The following is a 16,502-nucleotide window of genomic DNA, read 5'->3' on the forward strand; positions in this document are numbered from 1 at the left end:
CCCCCCCAGCGAGTCCCTCATTCCCAGTGACCTCCTACACCCCGGGACTCCCGCATTCCCTGGAACTCCGCATTCCTTTCACCCCCTCCCCATTCCCAGCGATCCCAACACACCCCTCCACTTCCCACGAACCTCCTCCCCCCCAAATCCCCGCTGCGGACCCCAGCCCCCAACCCCTCCTTCCCCTTTCCCCCCCGTTTCTCCCTCCCCGTTGCCATCCCCGTCCCTCACCGCGGAAGAAGTCGGCTCCGCGCGGTGCCGCAGTGCGGAGGGCTCTGCTCGGACACCCCTCTTGTCGGGGGGTCCCCCCGTGTCCCCCCCATGGGGGTCTCCCCCCCCCCCGCCGCCCTTTGCCCCAACACGCGTCCGCACCGCAGCATGGCCACGCCCCTTTCACCGTGAACACGCCCCTTTCCGCCGTAACCACGCCCTCTTTCCCCCTTAGCCACGCCCCCGACTCATTATAGCCACGCCCCCCCCTCAGCCCCGCGCTGGCGTTCCCGGATTTAATTCCAATAATCCAGCTGTGCGTGGAAGGCCAGTTCCAGTCGAAGCAGTAAAACTAACACCCGGCTTCGCCTGACGAAGCAGGCTCGGTGTCGAACCCGCGACTGGGCCTCGCCCCCTTTCCGCGCGGCCACGCCCCTCTTGGCCCCGCGCGCGCAGGGCTAAGGGGGCGTGGCTTCCGGCGGAAGGGCGGGGCAGAGCGACGTGTGCGCCCGGCCGGGCCCGGCGCCGCCATGCTCGACTTCTTCACCATCTTCAGCAAGGGCGGCCTCGTCCTCTGGTGCTTCCAGGGCGTGCGCGGGCCCGCCGCCACCGCCCCCGTCAACGCGCTCATCCGCTCCGTGCTCCTGCGGGCCCGGGGGGGGGGGGGAAACGGGGGGGGGGGGGGGGGGGGGGGGGGGGAGTGGGCGAGACCACCTGCCTGTTTGAGGAGGGGGGGAAATGGGCGAGACTACGGGTCTGGAGGGAGGGGTGGGATCAGCTGTGGGGAGGTTGTTGGGGTTGGGAGCGTGTGGGGTAGAGGGAGAATAAGGGAGACCGTGTACCTGGTTGGGGGGGGACTGGGACCACCCACCTGGGGCGGGGGAGGAGTGGGACCACTTATGGGGACGGTGATTGGAGAGGACCACCCGCGTGGGGAGGGGAAGGGGGTCAGGTGAGCCCACACAGCTGGCGAGGGGAGGAGGGGACGGGGACTGGGACCACCTAATTGAGGAGGAGGATTGAGTGGGACCACCTAACTGGGGAGGGTGATGGGGCAGGACCACCCGTGGAGAAGAAGAATAAGGGGGACCATGTACCTGGTTGCTGGGGGGGGGGGGGGGGGGGGGGGGGGGGTGGCGGGGGGGGGGGAAGGGGCCCACGCGAATGGGGGGAGGAAGGGGTGACCCCACGGGTCTGAGGGGGGGGGTGGGATCACCTATGGAGAGGGTGATGGGGTTGGGACCATCTGGGAAGAGGGAGAATAAGGGAGAACATGTACCTGGTTTGGGGGGGGGGGAACTGGGACCACTCACCTGGGGCAGGGGGAAGGGTGGGATCACCTAATTGGGGAGGGTGATTTGGGAGGATCACCTAAGTGAGCCCACACAGCTGGTGAGGGGGGAAGAGGGGACAGGGACTGGGACCACCTACCTGTTGGGGTGGGGGAGGAACAGGTGGGACCACCTGTCTGGAGGGAGACATGGGCACAATCACCTCTGGGGGTCGGTGGCATCACCCAGTTGAGGGGGAAGAATAGGGTCACCTCCCCAGAGGGGTGTGGGATCACCTGTAAGGCATGCTGTGGACCACTTTTGGGGAGGGGGGATGGCAGAGATGATGAGGGGGGGTCTCCATGCTGCTGGCACCCCCCTTCTGACAGCTCCTCTCCCCCAGGAGCGAGGAGGCAACAACTCCTTCACCCATGAGGCCCTCACGCTCAAGTACAAACTGGACAACCAGTTTGAGCTGGTGTTTGTGGTAAGAGACCCTCCCTCAGGCACCCCCAGCATGGCAGGGGAGTCCCTCCAGCCTCCTGGGGTGCCCTCTGACCTGAGTGAGGGGGATTATCCCAGAACAGAGAGGGGAGAATTCCCAGTGTGTTGTGGTTTGGGCAAACAGCTGTTCCCACTGCCTGGGGCTGGACCTCGGCTCCCAGACTGGTTGGCTCCTCTGGCTCTGGGATTTTGGGGGGTATGGTGAGAGTCTTGCCATTCCTGGCTCTGGGAGGGTCTCAGAGGGGCCGAGCAGTGCCCCCAGCACAGCCAGGCTCCCCACGGAGGGTGGGCACGGGTGTCTCCCAGCCCTTCACCACTGCAGGAGTAGCTTATTTTAATCGTCTGCAACAGGATTAAAACTAATCAAACCTCAAATAGAACCTGCAGCCTCGTGAAACTTCACTTTTTCCAGAGCTATTTAAAAATAACCCCAGAAATGTGTTGCCCCCTTCTCTTTACAGAGCATTTAACACTTTCCCTTTCACTCTTATCTCCATAAATCCACACAAGCTTCCCTGTGGACTTAGAGATAAACAAAAGGTTCTCTGCCCTTGTGCTACGTGTCTTTGTTGCCACAAGACAGCCTGTGCGTGTTGGTGCTGCTTTTGGGCTGGTTTTTACCTTTTTGGGGCCATTTTAAAGGCTTGGGAAAGCAGAGCAGAAAGCGCAGCCTGGAGCTTGCCTACTCTGAGTTAAACAGAGAGGTTTTTGCTCCCTTGCTGCTGTTAAATGAGCTGGGAGTGCAGTGTCTGTTGGCTGTGCCCCTTGGCAGGTGGGTTTCCAGAAGATCCTGACTCTAACCTACGTGGACAAGTTGATAGACGATGTCCACAAGGAGTTCAGAGACAAGTACCGCAACGAGTTCCAGCAGAAAGGGGCCCTGGGCCTCCTAAATGGCACCTTTGATTTTAAAGATGACTTCATGCGCCTCCTCCGGTACCACAGCCTGGTTTTTGTGTTAAATTTCTGGTTTGAGCAGAGTTGGGAGGGGGAAAAAGAGCCGGAATCCAGGCTAATGGGTCACCTTCCCACAGGGATGCAGAGGAGAGCAGCAGAGTCCGAGCTCCCACGGTAATGAAGACGTTTGAGCAGTCTCTGAAATCCCAGAAGACTGTCAAGTGTATGATCGAAACCCGGGGGGAGAAACCAAAGGAGAAGGTCAAGAACAAGAAGAACAAAGGTTCCAAAAAAGAGGGTGAGTTCATGGGCAAGATAAATTGGGGGAGGGGGGGAATATTCCAGAGCTCTGTGTTCCAGCCTGTGCTTTCCCAGCCCGCTTGGAGCTGGTCTAAGCTTGTGTGGGGACTCTTCCCATCAGGAACTGAAGCTGCTGCAGCACCCAGTAAAGGATCTGGGGGTGACAAACAGCCCTCGGCAGCAGGGGAGAAGGAGGAGCTGACCAAGGATGAAATCCTGCAGAAGAACCGGGAGGAATTCTTCAGGAGACACATGAAAGCCGGGGAGAAGTCCAAGTGCGTGATGAGAGCACTGTCAGTCTGCCTGTGCTTTGAACCAGACCGTGGCTGAGTCTCTCCTTTTGGTGACCCCTGGAAGTCAGACCTTGCTTTCCTGGATCTTATTTCCCTTTTCCTTATTTCTCTCCTTGCTGGAAAGACTGGGAGAGGGCAGCTGGGGGTTCTGAAGGGGAAACAGAGCTTGGGAGAGACCCAGAAACTCAGTATGTGCCTGGGAGAGGTCCAGACCTGTCTTTAGTGAGCAGATAGCAGCGATGCATCAATGCCTGGCTTGAGGGGAACTGGTGCCATACAGGGTTAAAGTTCAGAAATATAAACTCTGGGGACCAAGTCAGCCAAGTTTAGCCTTAATTTCTGCCTTTTTGGGTAATGCAGGCTTTTATTTTTCTGAGGGGGCGATGGCTCTGCTCCCCTGCCCTGAACACAAGGCGTGTCCTGCTCTTTTGTTTCCTCAGATCTCCCAAGCCTGACGCACAGAAGGAGAAGGGGAAGAAGCCCCGGGTGTGGGATCTGGGGAACTCTAATGCCAAAGTACTCGATTACAGTAACTCTGCTACCAACGGCAGCGCCGAGGCCTGTCCTGTGGAGGAGTTTGACCCCGACGTGGTGAGGGAAAGTCAGGGCACTCACCATGTTGTTCTGGGCTCAGCTGGGCGTTGTGAACCCAGCCTGGTCTCCACGGCTGGATGAGAAGGGATCAAACAGAGATCTTGGCACTCAGCCTCTAAAGCTGCTTCTCCCCCTCACAGGCCCTGGGGGACAAGAATCGGGAGCCCGGGCGCCTCTATGACCTGGAGTATGAGAGTGAGGACGAAGCTGAGGAGGAGAAGGTTGTCCAGAACACTTCGAAACCCAGGTAGAGGCTCCTGCAGCCTCTGCTTGTCACATGGGCCTTGATTTCTCTCCTGTGACTCCTCCTCCAGTCTAACCAGTAATGCAGGAAGGGCAAACCAGTGTGTTTGTCCGCTTGCAACTTGCTCTCAAACCTCAAGGTACCTCCTCTGCTTCTCTGCAGCGCGAAAAAGGGTGGCCTGGGGGGCATGTTTGGCATGCTGAAGGGGCTGGTGGGCTCCAAGAGCTTGACGAGAGAGGACATGGACCCTGTGCTGGAGAAGATGAAGGATCACTTGATTGGTACGTCTGGATTTGCAGTGACCTGGTTCCTCGTGCTCTTTTGGGTGGGCCCCGGTGTGGGTGACACTGATGGTTTGGGATGTTCCTGCCCACAGGAACTGTAGTGGATTGCTGTCTCACCTCGTGACAGTGCAGCACAAGGGGGGCAGTGGTCAGGTCTGGTGGGGATCCTGAGCTCCATGCTTCTGTTGATGCTGCTGTCTGGCACGTGTAACCTGGGCAGTGCTGACTCCCCGCTCTCTCTATCAAAGCTAAAAACGTGGCAGCTGAGATCGCCGTGCAGCTCTGCGAGTCCGTGGCCAAGAAGCTGGAAGGGAAGGTGATGGGAACGTTCACCAGTAAGTGTCCGTGTGGCCTCCTGCTTGGGAGCGATCTGGAGCTCGGGAGCGTTCCCCAGGCGTGACTGCTCCTCTTTCCATCCCCCCCACCCCTCCCCAGCGGTGACCTCGACAGTGAAGCAGGCGCTGCAGGAGGCCCTGGTGCAGATCCTGCAGCCCCAGCGCCGCGTGGACGTGCTGCGGGATGTCATGGACGCCCAGCGCCACCGCCGGCCCTACGTCGTCACCTTCTGCGGCGTCAACGGCGTCGGGAAGTCCACCAACCTGGCCAAGGTAGGGCAGGACCCTCCTGGATCACGGGAGCAGTGTGATGGGGTCAGGCTGTGGCTGCCAGCATGTTTGATTTGCTGCCACCCGCAGATCTCGTTCTGGCTCATCGAGAACGGCTTCAGCGTCCTCATCGCCGCCTGCGACACCTTCCGCGCGGGCGCCGTGGAGCAGCTCCGCACCCACACCCGGCGCCTCAACGCGCTGCACCCCCCGGAGAGCCACGGCGGGCGCACCATGGTGCAGCTCTACGAGAAGGGCTACGGCAAGGACGCCGCGGGCATTGCCATGGAGGCCATTTCCTACGGTAGGTGCGGCGCGGGGGGAGCCGCCGTCCCTCAGGCCGCCCCCCCCATCCTTCACGGCCCTTCCCCGTCCCCCCAGCGCGGAACCAGGGCTTTGACGTGGTGCTGGTGGACACGGCCGGCCGCATGCAGGACAACGCGCCCCTCATGACCGCGCTGGCCAAGCTCATCGCCGTCAACGCGCCCGACCTGGTCCTGTTTGTCGGGGAGGCGCTGGTGGGGAACGAGGCTGTGGATCAGCTGGTGAGCACCTGGAGGGTTTTGTTCCTGAGAGATGGAGGAAAAAACCTGTTTCTGTAGGCTCTACAGTGAGGGGTAGCACCACAACTGCATTTCTTGGATCCTTGTTCTCCCTCAGGTCAAGTTCAACAAGGCTCTGGCTGATCACTCCATGGCCCAGACACCACGGCTCATCGACGGGATCGTCCTCACCAAGTTTGATACCATCGACGACAAGGTAAGGAGGCTGCTGAGGAGACTCTGCACAGAGCTGCTGGATGGTGCCTGGAGGGGAGAGGCGGGAATTGTCGAACACGGGATGCTCCTGCGCTTCCCTCTTGCTTTTGACCCAAATTTAGTGGTGTGGTTTCACCATGTGGGGGACGAGTGCTGGATGAGCTTCCCGAGGGGGAGGTGCCAGGTTTCAGGTGCTGCACGCTTGTCCCCTGGCAGGTTGGCGCCGCTATCTCCATGACCTACATCACGAGCAAGCCCATCGTGTTCGTTGGTACCGGACAAACCTACTGTGATCTGCGCAGCCTTAACGCCAAGGCCGTGGTCGCCGCGCTCATGAAGGCCTGAGCCACCAAACCGCTGTGTGCAGATGTCCCAGAAGAACATGCTTTACCCTGTCACCGACTAGTCCTTCCCGTGTAGTGCAGAACAGAATGAAGGAATACCAGCACGAGGGGTACTTTTCTTGGATAAAGCCCCTTTTATCCAGCAAAAGCCCTGCCCTGGGTTCCTCCATTCTGTCCCAGTGACGCAGGCTCCCTGGCGGGGAGGCCGAATCCAGAGCTTTGTATTGTTCGTGCTGCACGGGGGGTGGGTGGCGCCAGGGCCTGCTGTGCTTTTTGGAGGGTTTCAAGGCATTTTTTGAGCTGCTTTTGATTTCTAGGCCAGCTTAGGGAGGAGGCAGGAGGGACTTTGGCTTTGGAGCAGTGTTAGACCTGGCTGTTAATGTCGCTGGTCACAGCAGCTCCACTGAAGCTGACAAACCAAAAAAATAAAGGCAACAGCCTGTGCTGGGCCGGAGGGGAAATGCTAAATTGCCTTAAGGTCCTCCATTTCTGCCCTCACCAGGACTCCAGGGTCCCCAGACACCACATTTTTGGGCAGGAGCTGGAGAGCTGCAGCAGTCGGGTGTGGAGGGGGAAGGCAGCAGGCCTGGCTCCTGCCCACTGGCCTCAGTGGTACCTGCTAGTAAAAAGGAAATAAACCAAACCACATTAATACTGGAAGAGAATGGTGGCTGCTTGCTGCTTTCCTGCACCCTTTCTCCCCCCTCTGAGTGCCTCTTGATCCTGGTTCGAAGTGCTACACTGAATAATACAAAACTCTCTGACAATGTCTTGTAGCTCTGTATTGCAGATGTGCTCTAGTGCAATAAATTGAATGCTGTCTGCTAAGAGACATGATTTGTATAAAATAAACTTCATAATTTGTTCTCTGTGTATAAATAACTTGCCTCCAGCCAGGACCTGTTTCCTCCTGGGCTGGGGGCAGAAGAAATCCCACCAGTGTGAGGTGTGAGAAGGCCTGTCAATGACACACCAGCCAAAAGTTCAGTGAGCAGGCCTTTAATACAACTTCGACATACAAAATACTGTACAGTATAAAGACAGGACTAGAAAACTAGAGCTTCCAGTTAAAAAAAAAAAAAAAAAAAGCTCAAGTTTCATTTTTTTGAAAATTGGAATACAGAATATAAAAGCACTAGGTATGAAATCAGAGGAGGCTGCAGCTCCCTCGGGGGCACCGCTCTCCGCAGGCACTCGCAGCCCCCCCAGAACCACGATGAGCTACATTAAACCAGGTGTCTGTCCAAGGAGGCTCTGCCCAGCCTGTTCCCTGCTGGAAGGGTCCTGGCTCCATGGGCTTCAGCCCCCCTGGGGCTGCTGGCCTGGCTTGGGCCCATCCTGGGAGCTCCCCATGGCTCAGGGCAGGACTGAGGCTCAGGTGCTGCATCCTGTGGGGAAGCAAAGGCTGAAAACCCGCCTGGGACTCCAGGGAGTCACACAGGACAAAGTCTTGGCTTGGGAGAGCCTTCCTTACCTTTTCTCTCAGCATGGGCAGCCGTGGAGCCGTTCAGCTGCTGCCCCTCCTTGGGCACACCTGGGGGAGAGGAGAGAGCAGGGGCAGGTGGAGGGGACCGTGGGGAGCCCCTGTGGGAACCAGCTGCCCACGGGGCGGTTTAACCCTCGGAACAGCTGCCAGCAAGGCTCTGGCCAGCAAACCCACTTTCCCCCATTTTTAAGATTTCTGTGTGCACGTTAAAGCACTGGCTTGGGCTGAGCAGTGTGAAGGTCAGTGAGACTGAGATGGCCCTGCAGTAGAAAGGGGACAAACAGCTGCACGTGAAAAGCGAAGTTTGGAGGCGTGGGAAGCAGCACAGCTGTTCAAACTGTCGGAACGCAGTGACTTCATAAAAGTGACCCCAAATACAGCTACGCTTGGAGGCTTTTTTTTTTTTTTAAAAAAAGGCTTAAGGAATCTCCATGGAGTGTGGAGAACAGGGGCTATGAACACTGTGAAGAGGTGTCCCCGTACCTGTGCGGCCCCGCATGGCGATCTCGCTCGTCAGCCGCTCGAAGTACTCGGGCAGGTCGGCGTATTCGTCCCCGTAGGAAATCACCTTGATCCCCTTGTCCAGCATGTTCTCACGGAGCTTTTTGAACTCATCCACATCCCCCCTCCGCACCAGCATGAAGTGCTCCAGGTCTGACTTGTGCTTGACAGCCTCTAAAAACAGGGCCTGAAACGTGGTGTCATCAACAGTCCAACCACAGCCCAAGAAGAGGAAGGACTTATTTTCATAGAGCTTCTGAATCTCTCGCTTTAAGAAAGGGAAAGATGTTCTTGGTCAAGGTGAGCTTCATCCTCACAAGAGACAGCACCTGCCTTATCCCTGACGAGGCTCTGCAGCATTGCCATTGTTAAGTCACCCCCAACACAGGCGTGGGGAGGTGTTTCAGCACCTTGGCAGGCTAGAGGACCCACCCCTCTTATTTCCCCAAATGAATTAATTCTCCCTCCACCCTCAGTCCTAACTCAGCTGAGCCTGTGCCCGGGTGACACAAGGCCCAGGACCCCCTGTGGCCTCACCATGACCTCGGTGTTGCGCAGCACGTTCTGGTAGCCGGCCGGGTGCAGGACGATGCCGCTGGGGTTGGTGTAGACGCCGTGGATGTGCAGGACACTGAGCTTCCTCTTCTCCTGAGCCCACTCCAGCACCTGCACAACACAGTGCAATGGGAAGACAATGAATCAATACACCAGTCTCAGCAGAAAAAAGGGGGAAAACCCCCCTATAAATCCTAAGTCAGTGTGTTTCTCAAGCCTACAAAGTTATTCCTGGCCCCTGGGCTCTGAGGGAGCTCACCAGCTGACCTCCATTTCAGACAGCCACTTCCCAGGCTCTAAGTTTACTCCTGCAGACCTCAGCTCATTTAAGCTTGCAGTAATTAGAATGCTTATTTGTAACACTGTAAGTACTTCCAGCCATGTAGATTAAGAGGTCATGCAGGAAACGTGAAGTACAGAAATGAGTCAGAATGGAAAGAGGCCAAGGGTGCACAGCACACACACCTGGGGTGCATTTAACATGCCAACAGAATGACAAGATGCTCCCCACCAGTAAAACCCACGATGAAGTGGGCAGGTGGCTCAGGGTTTCACAGTCTGACTGGGGCAGGAGGAGGGGACGTTTGTGTGAAGTCAGCACCTATGGCTCTGAGAGCATGGCTGGAGCACAAGCCATTCAGCCACTGCAGAAAGAAGGCACAGGGCAAGAGAGGGCCCTGAAGGCTGCAGCCCCAAACGTGCTCTGTCACCAAAAGCACTTTGCAGCACATGACAAAAATAGAAAGCTCAGCTTTGTGTCTCCCACAGAGTTTCCCATATCAGTTAAAAACATCAAACTCAGCCTTATGTGGAAGCAAGACCAAGCCAAAAGTTTCAAGGACAGAGATCAAAGAAATACCAGGCTGAAGGGCTCCTCCTGAGGACTGGATGGCAGCCAGCAAGCAAAGCACAGCTTTCCAGAAAGGAGCGTTCCTCCCCATTCCTCTGCTCAGCTGCCTCTGCCTGGAGCTTGTCTGACACCAGTTAAACCATTGCTAACAGTTCAATCCCCTCAGGCAGTGTGAGGGCACATCCTGCAGCATCCCAAGCATAGCCCTGACAAAAGAAACCCTCATCCTTTACCTTCTTTTCATCAGTCAGGTCGAGAGACTCGAGGTGCTTCCCCTGGTGTGCTGCGTACAGCTCCAGCAGGTTATCGAAGTTTGTGGTTAACACAAGGGCCCCATTTTCCATCAAGTGAAGCACAGACTGAAGCAGCTGCTTCCCAGAATCTTCCATTTTAGATTCCAGGTCATCAAACACCTCGTATAAACAGTCCTTGAAAAAGGTTGAGCGAACGTTGCTTGTGCGCTGGGAAGGGGAGACAGACTGAGATCAGAGCCCTGATCAGATCGATCAGAGCCTCGAGCCAAACACCCCATGAAAAACTACCCACGTTTCTCCAAGACCCTGCAAAGCTCTGGGTCCTTGCAGGGCAAACACAGAGCTCTGGCTGCACCAAGGTGGGTTCTCCCCCCCAGCACAATCACAGAATGATTTGGGCTGGAAGGGGCCTTACAACTCATCTCGCTCCACCCCCTGCCATGGGCAGGGACACCTCCCACCAGCCCAGGTTGCTCCAAGCCCTGCCCAACCTGGCCTTGGGCACTTCCAAGGATGGGGCAGCCACAGCTTCTCTGGGCAACCTGTGCCAGGGCCTCCCCACCATCACAGCCAAGAATTTCTTCCCAATATCCCATCTAACTCTGCCCACTGGCAGTGGGAAGCCATTCCCCCTCATCCTGTCACACCAGGCCCTTGTAAAAAGTCCCTCTCCATCTTTCTTGTTGGCTCCTTCAGGCACTGGGAGGCCACAATTAGATCACCCCAGAGCCTTCTCTTCTCCAGGCTGAACAATTCCAATTCTCTCAGCCTTTCCTCACAGCAGAGGGGCTCCATCCCCTGATCCTCTTGGTGAAATACCCCAAATCTGTGTCCACAGCAGAGTTGTGCCTCAGGAACCTGGCACAGTAACCTCCTTGTACATAGAGCAATTGTTGGGGATGGGGGCTGCATTGCTGGAGAACCAAATCTGACTATTTCCAAGAGCCAAATCCACACTCAAGGAATATTTGTGCAGTGCTGCAGCACAACTGACCGGAGACAGCTTCTGGATAAGGTCATGGGCAACATGAACCAAGTTCTTGTCTTCATGGAGACACTTCTGGAACCGTTTGCTTTCTTCATCTTCCAGGAGATCAAAGTCAATAGCAGCATCCAGGAGGGCCTGGATCAGCCCCTTCCAAGACTTCAGTGCTGGGACCTGGGGAGCAACTGCAGCACTAATTCCTGTCCCAATCACCAGAACGAGTTCCCGAGGCTTCTTGGTTTTGAGGCTTGGCAACAGCTTCCTGCAAGAGGAGAAAGGAGCACAGCTGGTACCACCACGGATGGAGGAGTGTCTGGGGTGGTGGGACACACGAACCGAGGGTGAAGGAGGTACCCCCTGCCTGAATTTGGAGTCAACATGTCCATTAGAACCCTCTGATAAACAAAGGATGAGAGGAGCAGCTCGGTATCCCTAAAAGCATGCAGCTCATGGATCAGCAGCACAAATGCTCACAGCATGAGGTATGTAATTATAACAGGTTTGGAAATCCAGTCTGTTACTGGGATGGTTACTGGGGAAGGCAGTGATGCCCTGGAATGCTTCTGAAGCAAAGTTAATCCAATGAGAATTTGGAATAAGGGAAGTCTTTTTAAAACAAGTTACTTGGAAGCTTGAGGGAAGGCTGAAGGCCCTGGGAAAGGTGTGGTGAGCACTAAGGAATGAGAGACACACACTCTACATCCCGGGACAAAGTGTGGATGGGACCCACATGGGGAGGGAACACCACCTGGTTCAAACAAGGTGCAGAACAGGGGCCTGGACACAGCAGCCCCATCTATCCCAGCACAGAAGGAAGGAAGGGAAGGCTTCCTCCCAGCTCTGCCCTGGAGGGGACCTTCCCACCTCCCAGTCTGTTTGCTGAGCCCCTTGAACTGCACCAGCAACCCCTTCCCTGTGACACCTGCAATGTCAGTGGGATGCTCCAGGCCAATCTTTTGGAAGCCCAGATGGATACAGAGTCACATGAAAGAGCTGCAGGGCTGTATTCTCCTTCCTCCTGCTCCCATCTTCCATATTTTCCTGGCTTTACACCTGCCCAGTGCTTTAAAACGTGACATGTGTCATGTACTGAGCAGATGTGTTGCTCCTTGCCTTTGCCTTGCCCTGTGTCCAGCTGCTTTTCCACAGCAGGGGCCCAGCTGCAGCTTCCCAGAGGGTTGGAGCAGCAGCCCAGGGAAGCAGCTCGCTTGGAAGGAATGGGTTTTATCAGCAAACACGTGATATTTAGTGAGAAGGGGAGAGGAAACCGACACCACACAGATGGAGCTTTGCTTTCCCTCAGCTCCTGCCTGTGAAAACAGACACGTTAACCCTTTCCTCGAGGAGGGCCCCACTGTCAGTGCTGACAAACAGGGTTTAATTTGGGGACTGCGGGCCTGACACACAAGGAATAAATCAGTATTCATGCTAATGAGCTACTATGAAAACACTGTTGGGACTGAAATCCAAAATAATAACAAATAGCCAAATCTTAATGTCCTGCATGACATCTCTGAAAGAGGCATTCCACTCCCTGCTGACAAATACACTTGTTTCTGCCCCGATATCCCGAGCAAGGGAAAAATAATCTCCCAGCCTCTTTTCTGCTCATTCCATGGTCACTGAACAACCTTGAGACCACACAGGAACTATCCTGCAGCCCTCCAGAGCTCATAAATAAGTCAGATTAGTGGGAGACAACTCCCCAGATGAATTAGCTGCTTGTTCATGCCTGAACTTCTGAGCTCGCAGCAGCCCCAGTCCCAGCCTTGGACAGGAGTGTGGGTGTGCCCCACTCAGGTCCCCACGCACAGAACTGTAACACGACCTATTTCTTAGCACGGGGAGCCTCCAGAGCACAATTATTCAGCCTTTACATGCAGCTTAATCACATTAATTTATGTAACTCCCTGGGAACCACCATCCAGCTCAAGTGAAGGAGCACAACCACCGTGTCTGACCTGACCTCGTGTGCAGACAGGACAGTAAAACACAGCTCTGAGTGCAACCTCACACCCTGGCTGAGGGTTAAACTCCCAAAAAAGTACATCCTGGGCAGGAAGACCTTTGTTCCACAGGAGGCCCAAGGCACAGCCAGAGCCAGCACGTGGTTCTTGGATCAGGAAGCGAAACGGCCGCGGGCGCCAGGGGTCACAATCCTTAAAGAACAAAGCGAGGCAAAGGAAAAAGCTCTTGCTGGGAGAAATTCACTGGAGCATAATTAAATTTACCTGGGCTTCTTCGCAGGTGGCATTCCATCTTCCAACAACGTTTCCTTGCCCAGGCTCACCGTAGAAGCCATCCAGTTTCTAAGGCAGACAAATCACCACAGGCAAAGTCACTACACATCCACAGCACCACCTGGACAGCAGGTTTTTGCGGAGCCAGCTTTGCACAGGCGGATAAATCCCGGGTTTGTTATCGTTCTCAGATCACCTTTGGGCTGAGAATTGCACAGTTTTGTCACTGGACTTTGCCCCACCGTCTCATCCACTTCCTTCAACCTCCTTTACCATAAAATCACGGGGCTGTTTTGCACAGCCAGGTGGGATCTGTCCTGGCACTGCAGCGTTTCACCGGAGAGCCCAGACCTCGGAGCAGCGCTGCCCCTCTTTCCCAGCAAGGCCTGTCAGCAAGCTTGCCACTTGGGAAACAGTGGGAGGGAAGAAAAGACAAAAAGATTTCTGTTGGCTCCCGAAAAGCCACGGAGAGTGTTTCATTCCCTGGTGATGAGGGAAGGCTTTCCCAGCCCACCATGTGCCTGCAGGCGCTGGGAAATGGCCTCAAAGCCCACGGAAAGGAAGTGGAGTCTGAGAACTCTTTCAACAGCCTGTGACACAAGACACAAAAGGTCTGCCAGCACACAGCCCTCTCCCAAGCTGCTTCTCCCAAATAAGTCTATGAAAAGGAAACGAAAGCAGACAGAGCTGTTCACCCTCCTCTGCTTTTTTTCCTACCAATTGTAATGAAGAGTCCAGCACAAACTCTGTGAGACACAAGGCTTTTGCCCAGAGGGAACGCTGGGGGAGAGCTGCTGACCCCAAAATCACAGGGTCTTGCAGGTTTTGCAGCCTTGGGAAGATTTGAGGGTTTGTCCTACAAACAAGGTGCTGTGATTGCTCCCTGGCAGCAGAGCAGGTGACACAGGGCAGCTCCTCGCAGGTAGGACACCTCGGCTGTGCTGCAAGGTTTGGCACAGATCCCATGAGAAATCATCCCAATAATCAAGGAAACCACAAGCTTTCAATGCTGGGTGATGAGAAGAGGGCACAGGGACTCTGGCAGATGCTCAGACACACCCTGTGTGCAGCTCTTCCTTCCTGAGTGCCTTGGAAAACTGGACAGTGGAATCAGGGAATGTTTTGGGTTGGACAGGACCTTAAAGCCCATCTGGTTCCACCCCCCTGCCATGGAGAACACTTTCCACTAGGCCAGGTTGCTCAATAATAAATCATTAAAACACCTCAGAGAGCTGGTTTTCACCCCCTGCCTCCTTCAACATCACTGAACACATTCTAAACTGGATATAATTTAAGTTCATATTATCTTTGGGTTGTGAATTATCAGCTAAACCTCAAATATCAAGGCTTGTAAACTGGCCTTCCCCTGTTTGCTACCTCCTGCCTCAGCACCACTCCCACCTCACTCCCCCCACGCATTCCCAGGCCATCAACAGCAGGAGTGGAGCCATCAAATCAGTTTTTAAGTGCCTCTAAAGCAATAAGGACACTTCAAAAGTCATTTTGAACTGAGGGAAAAACACCTTTTAGAATTATAATCACCAAGAAATGGTTGTCTGATAGATATGAACCTTCAACCTTCATTTCTATTTAGTGCAGAGAGACAAAAAGGAACAAAAAATTATACACACAGCCTAAAAAAAGTTCTTATTTCTCTTAAAAACAAGCCATAAAGGTTTAGCCAAGAAACAGAAACCTCCAGGTTTCAGGGAGAAGCTCTGCTCCCCAGGGGGATGGATTGTGCCAGCACACCCAAGGTAGCCAAAATGAAATGGAATTACCTCAGAGCTTGGCACTGCCATGGGGAAAAACACCCCAGGTACCACAGGATCCCCTTGGGAACACAGGTGCCATGGAGGAGAGGGAGCCACGGGCACTTACAAGATAAGAAGCGTCTCTCCAGCCTTATCCAGATGTCAGAAACCTTCCAGATATTTGGACTACACGGAGTTGCAGGGTCTGTAAAGATCACACTCCATGGATTCCTGGCTCAGCTGCCCTGTTCCCCTGTGCCAGCCTTGTCTCCAGCACCTTTATCAGGGACACTAAAGGGTTCTCCTTCCCCTCCACACCACACAAATCCCTTACTTTATCCTAAAGCCTTCCAGCAAGGAACCATCAGCTTTAAACCATGGCCAAGCCACCAGCACTGGGTGAACCCAAGCACAGCCACTCCCTGTATAACACAGACATATCCAGCTGTAGGAACTCCAGGTGTATCCCAGATAAAAGCAAATACCTGAACACAGCGTGTCAAACCAAGGCTGAGGCTCACACAGGGTGTTTATTTACAAAAACCTCGCTGTAACTGTACAAAACACGACCACAGCACTCAACCTGCAGAACTGAAATGGGGAATTAATGGGATGTTTTCCCCACTCATGGGGAAGTCACTGCTGAAATCACCTCCACACTCAGCACCCAACAAAAGGGAAGCTACACCTGGATGTTGAAGCTGAAGCCAAGTGATCAGCTCTGTGCTGGAAGATGGGCTCCTCCAGAGCAGCCCCTGCCAATTCCATACAGAAACAAGTACAAATCCATTGCTCATCCATTATTTTTAGCTTCTTTGAGTGCTGAGCAGAACCACCACCAGTGAGGGCATCATTCCAAGCTCCTTTCTCAGCCCAGCAGCTTTGGGATAAGATGGTTTAGACCCCCTATGTTTCAGCCTGAAGTTGAGCTGGCCCTGGCCAATTCCCAAGTTCTGTCCCTCCACGTGGGATCTGCAACTGGAGGTGGATCAGAACCACACTAGAAGGGCACAGGCTGCAGGGACAGTGGGATCGAGGAGAACAAGCCCCGCTCCTCCCACGCCACAGGAACTCCAGGTTCAGCCCCCTCGGGTGCGAATTAAAACACACCAGAGGTTTTCATTCAACGCTGTGATCCTCCACGTGCTTCCATGAGCAAGGAGAGGGAGTGACACAGCAAAGCCCGGCACAGCTCCGCATCCCAGAGCTCCCACGGGAGCCCGCCGGCTTTCCAGGAGTGACTCTGGGAAGGGAAGCGGGCAGGGGGTTCACACCCCCAGGGATGCCCGAGGCCTTACCTGTCCTCTCCGCCGCGCCCCCTCCTCGCTAAACCTGCGGGAAAAGTAACAACACGGGCACTCAGCGGGCGGGGAGGAGGCCGAGGTTTCTTCCCGGAGGGGGAACATCCATGAAAACGGGCTTTTATAGAGAGCGAGGGCGCGGAGCTGGGGGGTGGGCACAACCGGGCCGCAGCGCCCCCAACGCCGTCAGAAGTCCCACCGGGCTCATCCCTGGCCCCCTCGGGCTCCTCCGGCCCCCCCACCCCGAGGCCGCCCCGTCCCCTCACGGCGGC

At 55.2% G+C, this 16,502-nt stretch overlaps 3 protein-coding genes across 4 annotated transcripts in view; 1 reads left to right on the forward strand and 2 right to left on the reverse strand.

The window, feature by feature from the left end:
• The window catches only part of FOXRED1 (FAD dependent oxidoreductase domain containing 1), a 6,215-nt gene extending 5,820 nt beyond the window's left edge, over positions 1-395 (reverse strand). The window contains 2 exon segments of the mRNA XM_027655696.1: positions 232-340; positions 342-395. Coding sequence (XP_027511497.1) covers positions 232-340; positions 342-380 — 148 coding nt within the window. The 5' untranslated portion in view covers positions 381-395.
• Positions 396-691: 296 nt separating this feature from the next.
• SRPRA (SRP receptor subunit alpha) lies at positions 692-7,169 on the forward strand. The gene is made up of 14 exons (XM_027655695.1): positions 692-860; positions 1,885-1,968; positions 2,758-2,921; positions 3,020-3,180; positions 3,304-3,457; positions 3,916-4,066; positions 4,210-4,316; positions 4,476-4,594; positions 4,846-4,932; positions 5,033-5,205; positions 5,293-5,506; positions 5,584-5,747; positions 5,863-5,961; positions 6,177-7,169. Exons 1-14 carry the CDS (start codon positions 741-743, stop codon positions 6,303-6,305), a joined length of 1,926 nt encoding a protein of 641 aa, XP_027511496.1. The 5' UTR covers positions 692-740; the 3' UTR covers positions 6,306-7,169.
• A 118-nt stretch (positions 7,170-7,287) lies between these two features.
• The window catches only part of FAM118B (family with sequence similarity 118 member B), a 9,468-nt gene continuing 253 nt past the window's right edge, over positions 7,288-16,502 (reverse strand). Inside the window, exons 2-9 of one of the 2 annotated variants that reach the window (XM_027655697.1) lie at positions 16,228-16,261; positions 13,167-13,244; positions 10,945-11,197; positions 9,930-10,157; positions 8,829-8,957; positions 8,274-8,559; positions 7,779-7,838; positions 7,288-7,692 (exon numbers count right to left, since the gene is read on the reverse strand). In XM_027655697.1, the coding sequence (XP_027511498.1) occupies positions 7,679-7,692; positions 7,779-7,838; positions 8,274-8,559; positions 8,829-8,957; positions 9,930-10,157; positions 10,945-11,197; positions 13,167-13,237 (1,041 nt within the window). In that variant the 5' untranslated portion in view covers positions 13,238-13,244; positions 16,228-16,261 and the 3' untranslated portion in view covers positions 7,288-7,678. Of the gene's footprint in view, positions 7,693-7,778; positions 7,839-8,273; positions 8,560-8,828; positions 8,958-9,929; positions 10,158-10,944; positions 11,198-13,166; positions 13,245-16,227; positions 16,458-16,502 lie in introns of those variants that run through there. The other variant, XM_027655699.1, reaches the window with a different exon arrangement.

Source organism: Corapipo altera, unplaced genomic scaffold (assembly GCF_003945725.1).
Source record: "Corapipo altera isolate COAL_440 unplaced genomic scaffold, ASM394572v1 71, whole genome shotgun sequence".
Lineage (NCBI taxonomy): Eukaryota > Metazoa > Chordata > Aves > Passeriformes > Pipridae > Corapipo > Corapipo altera.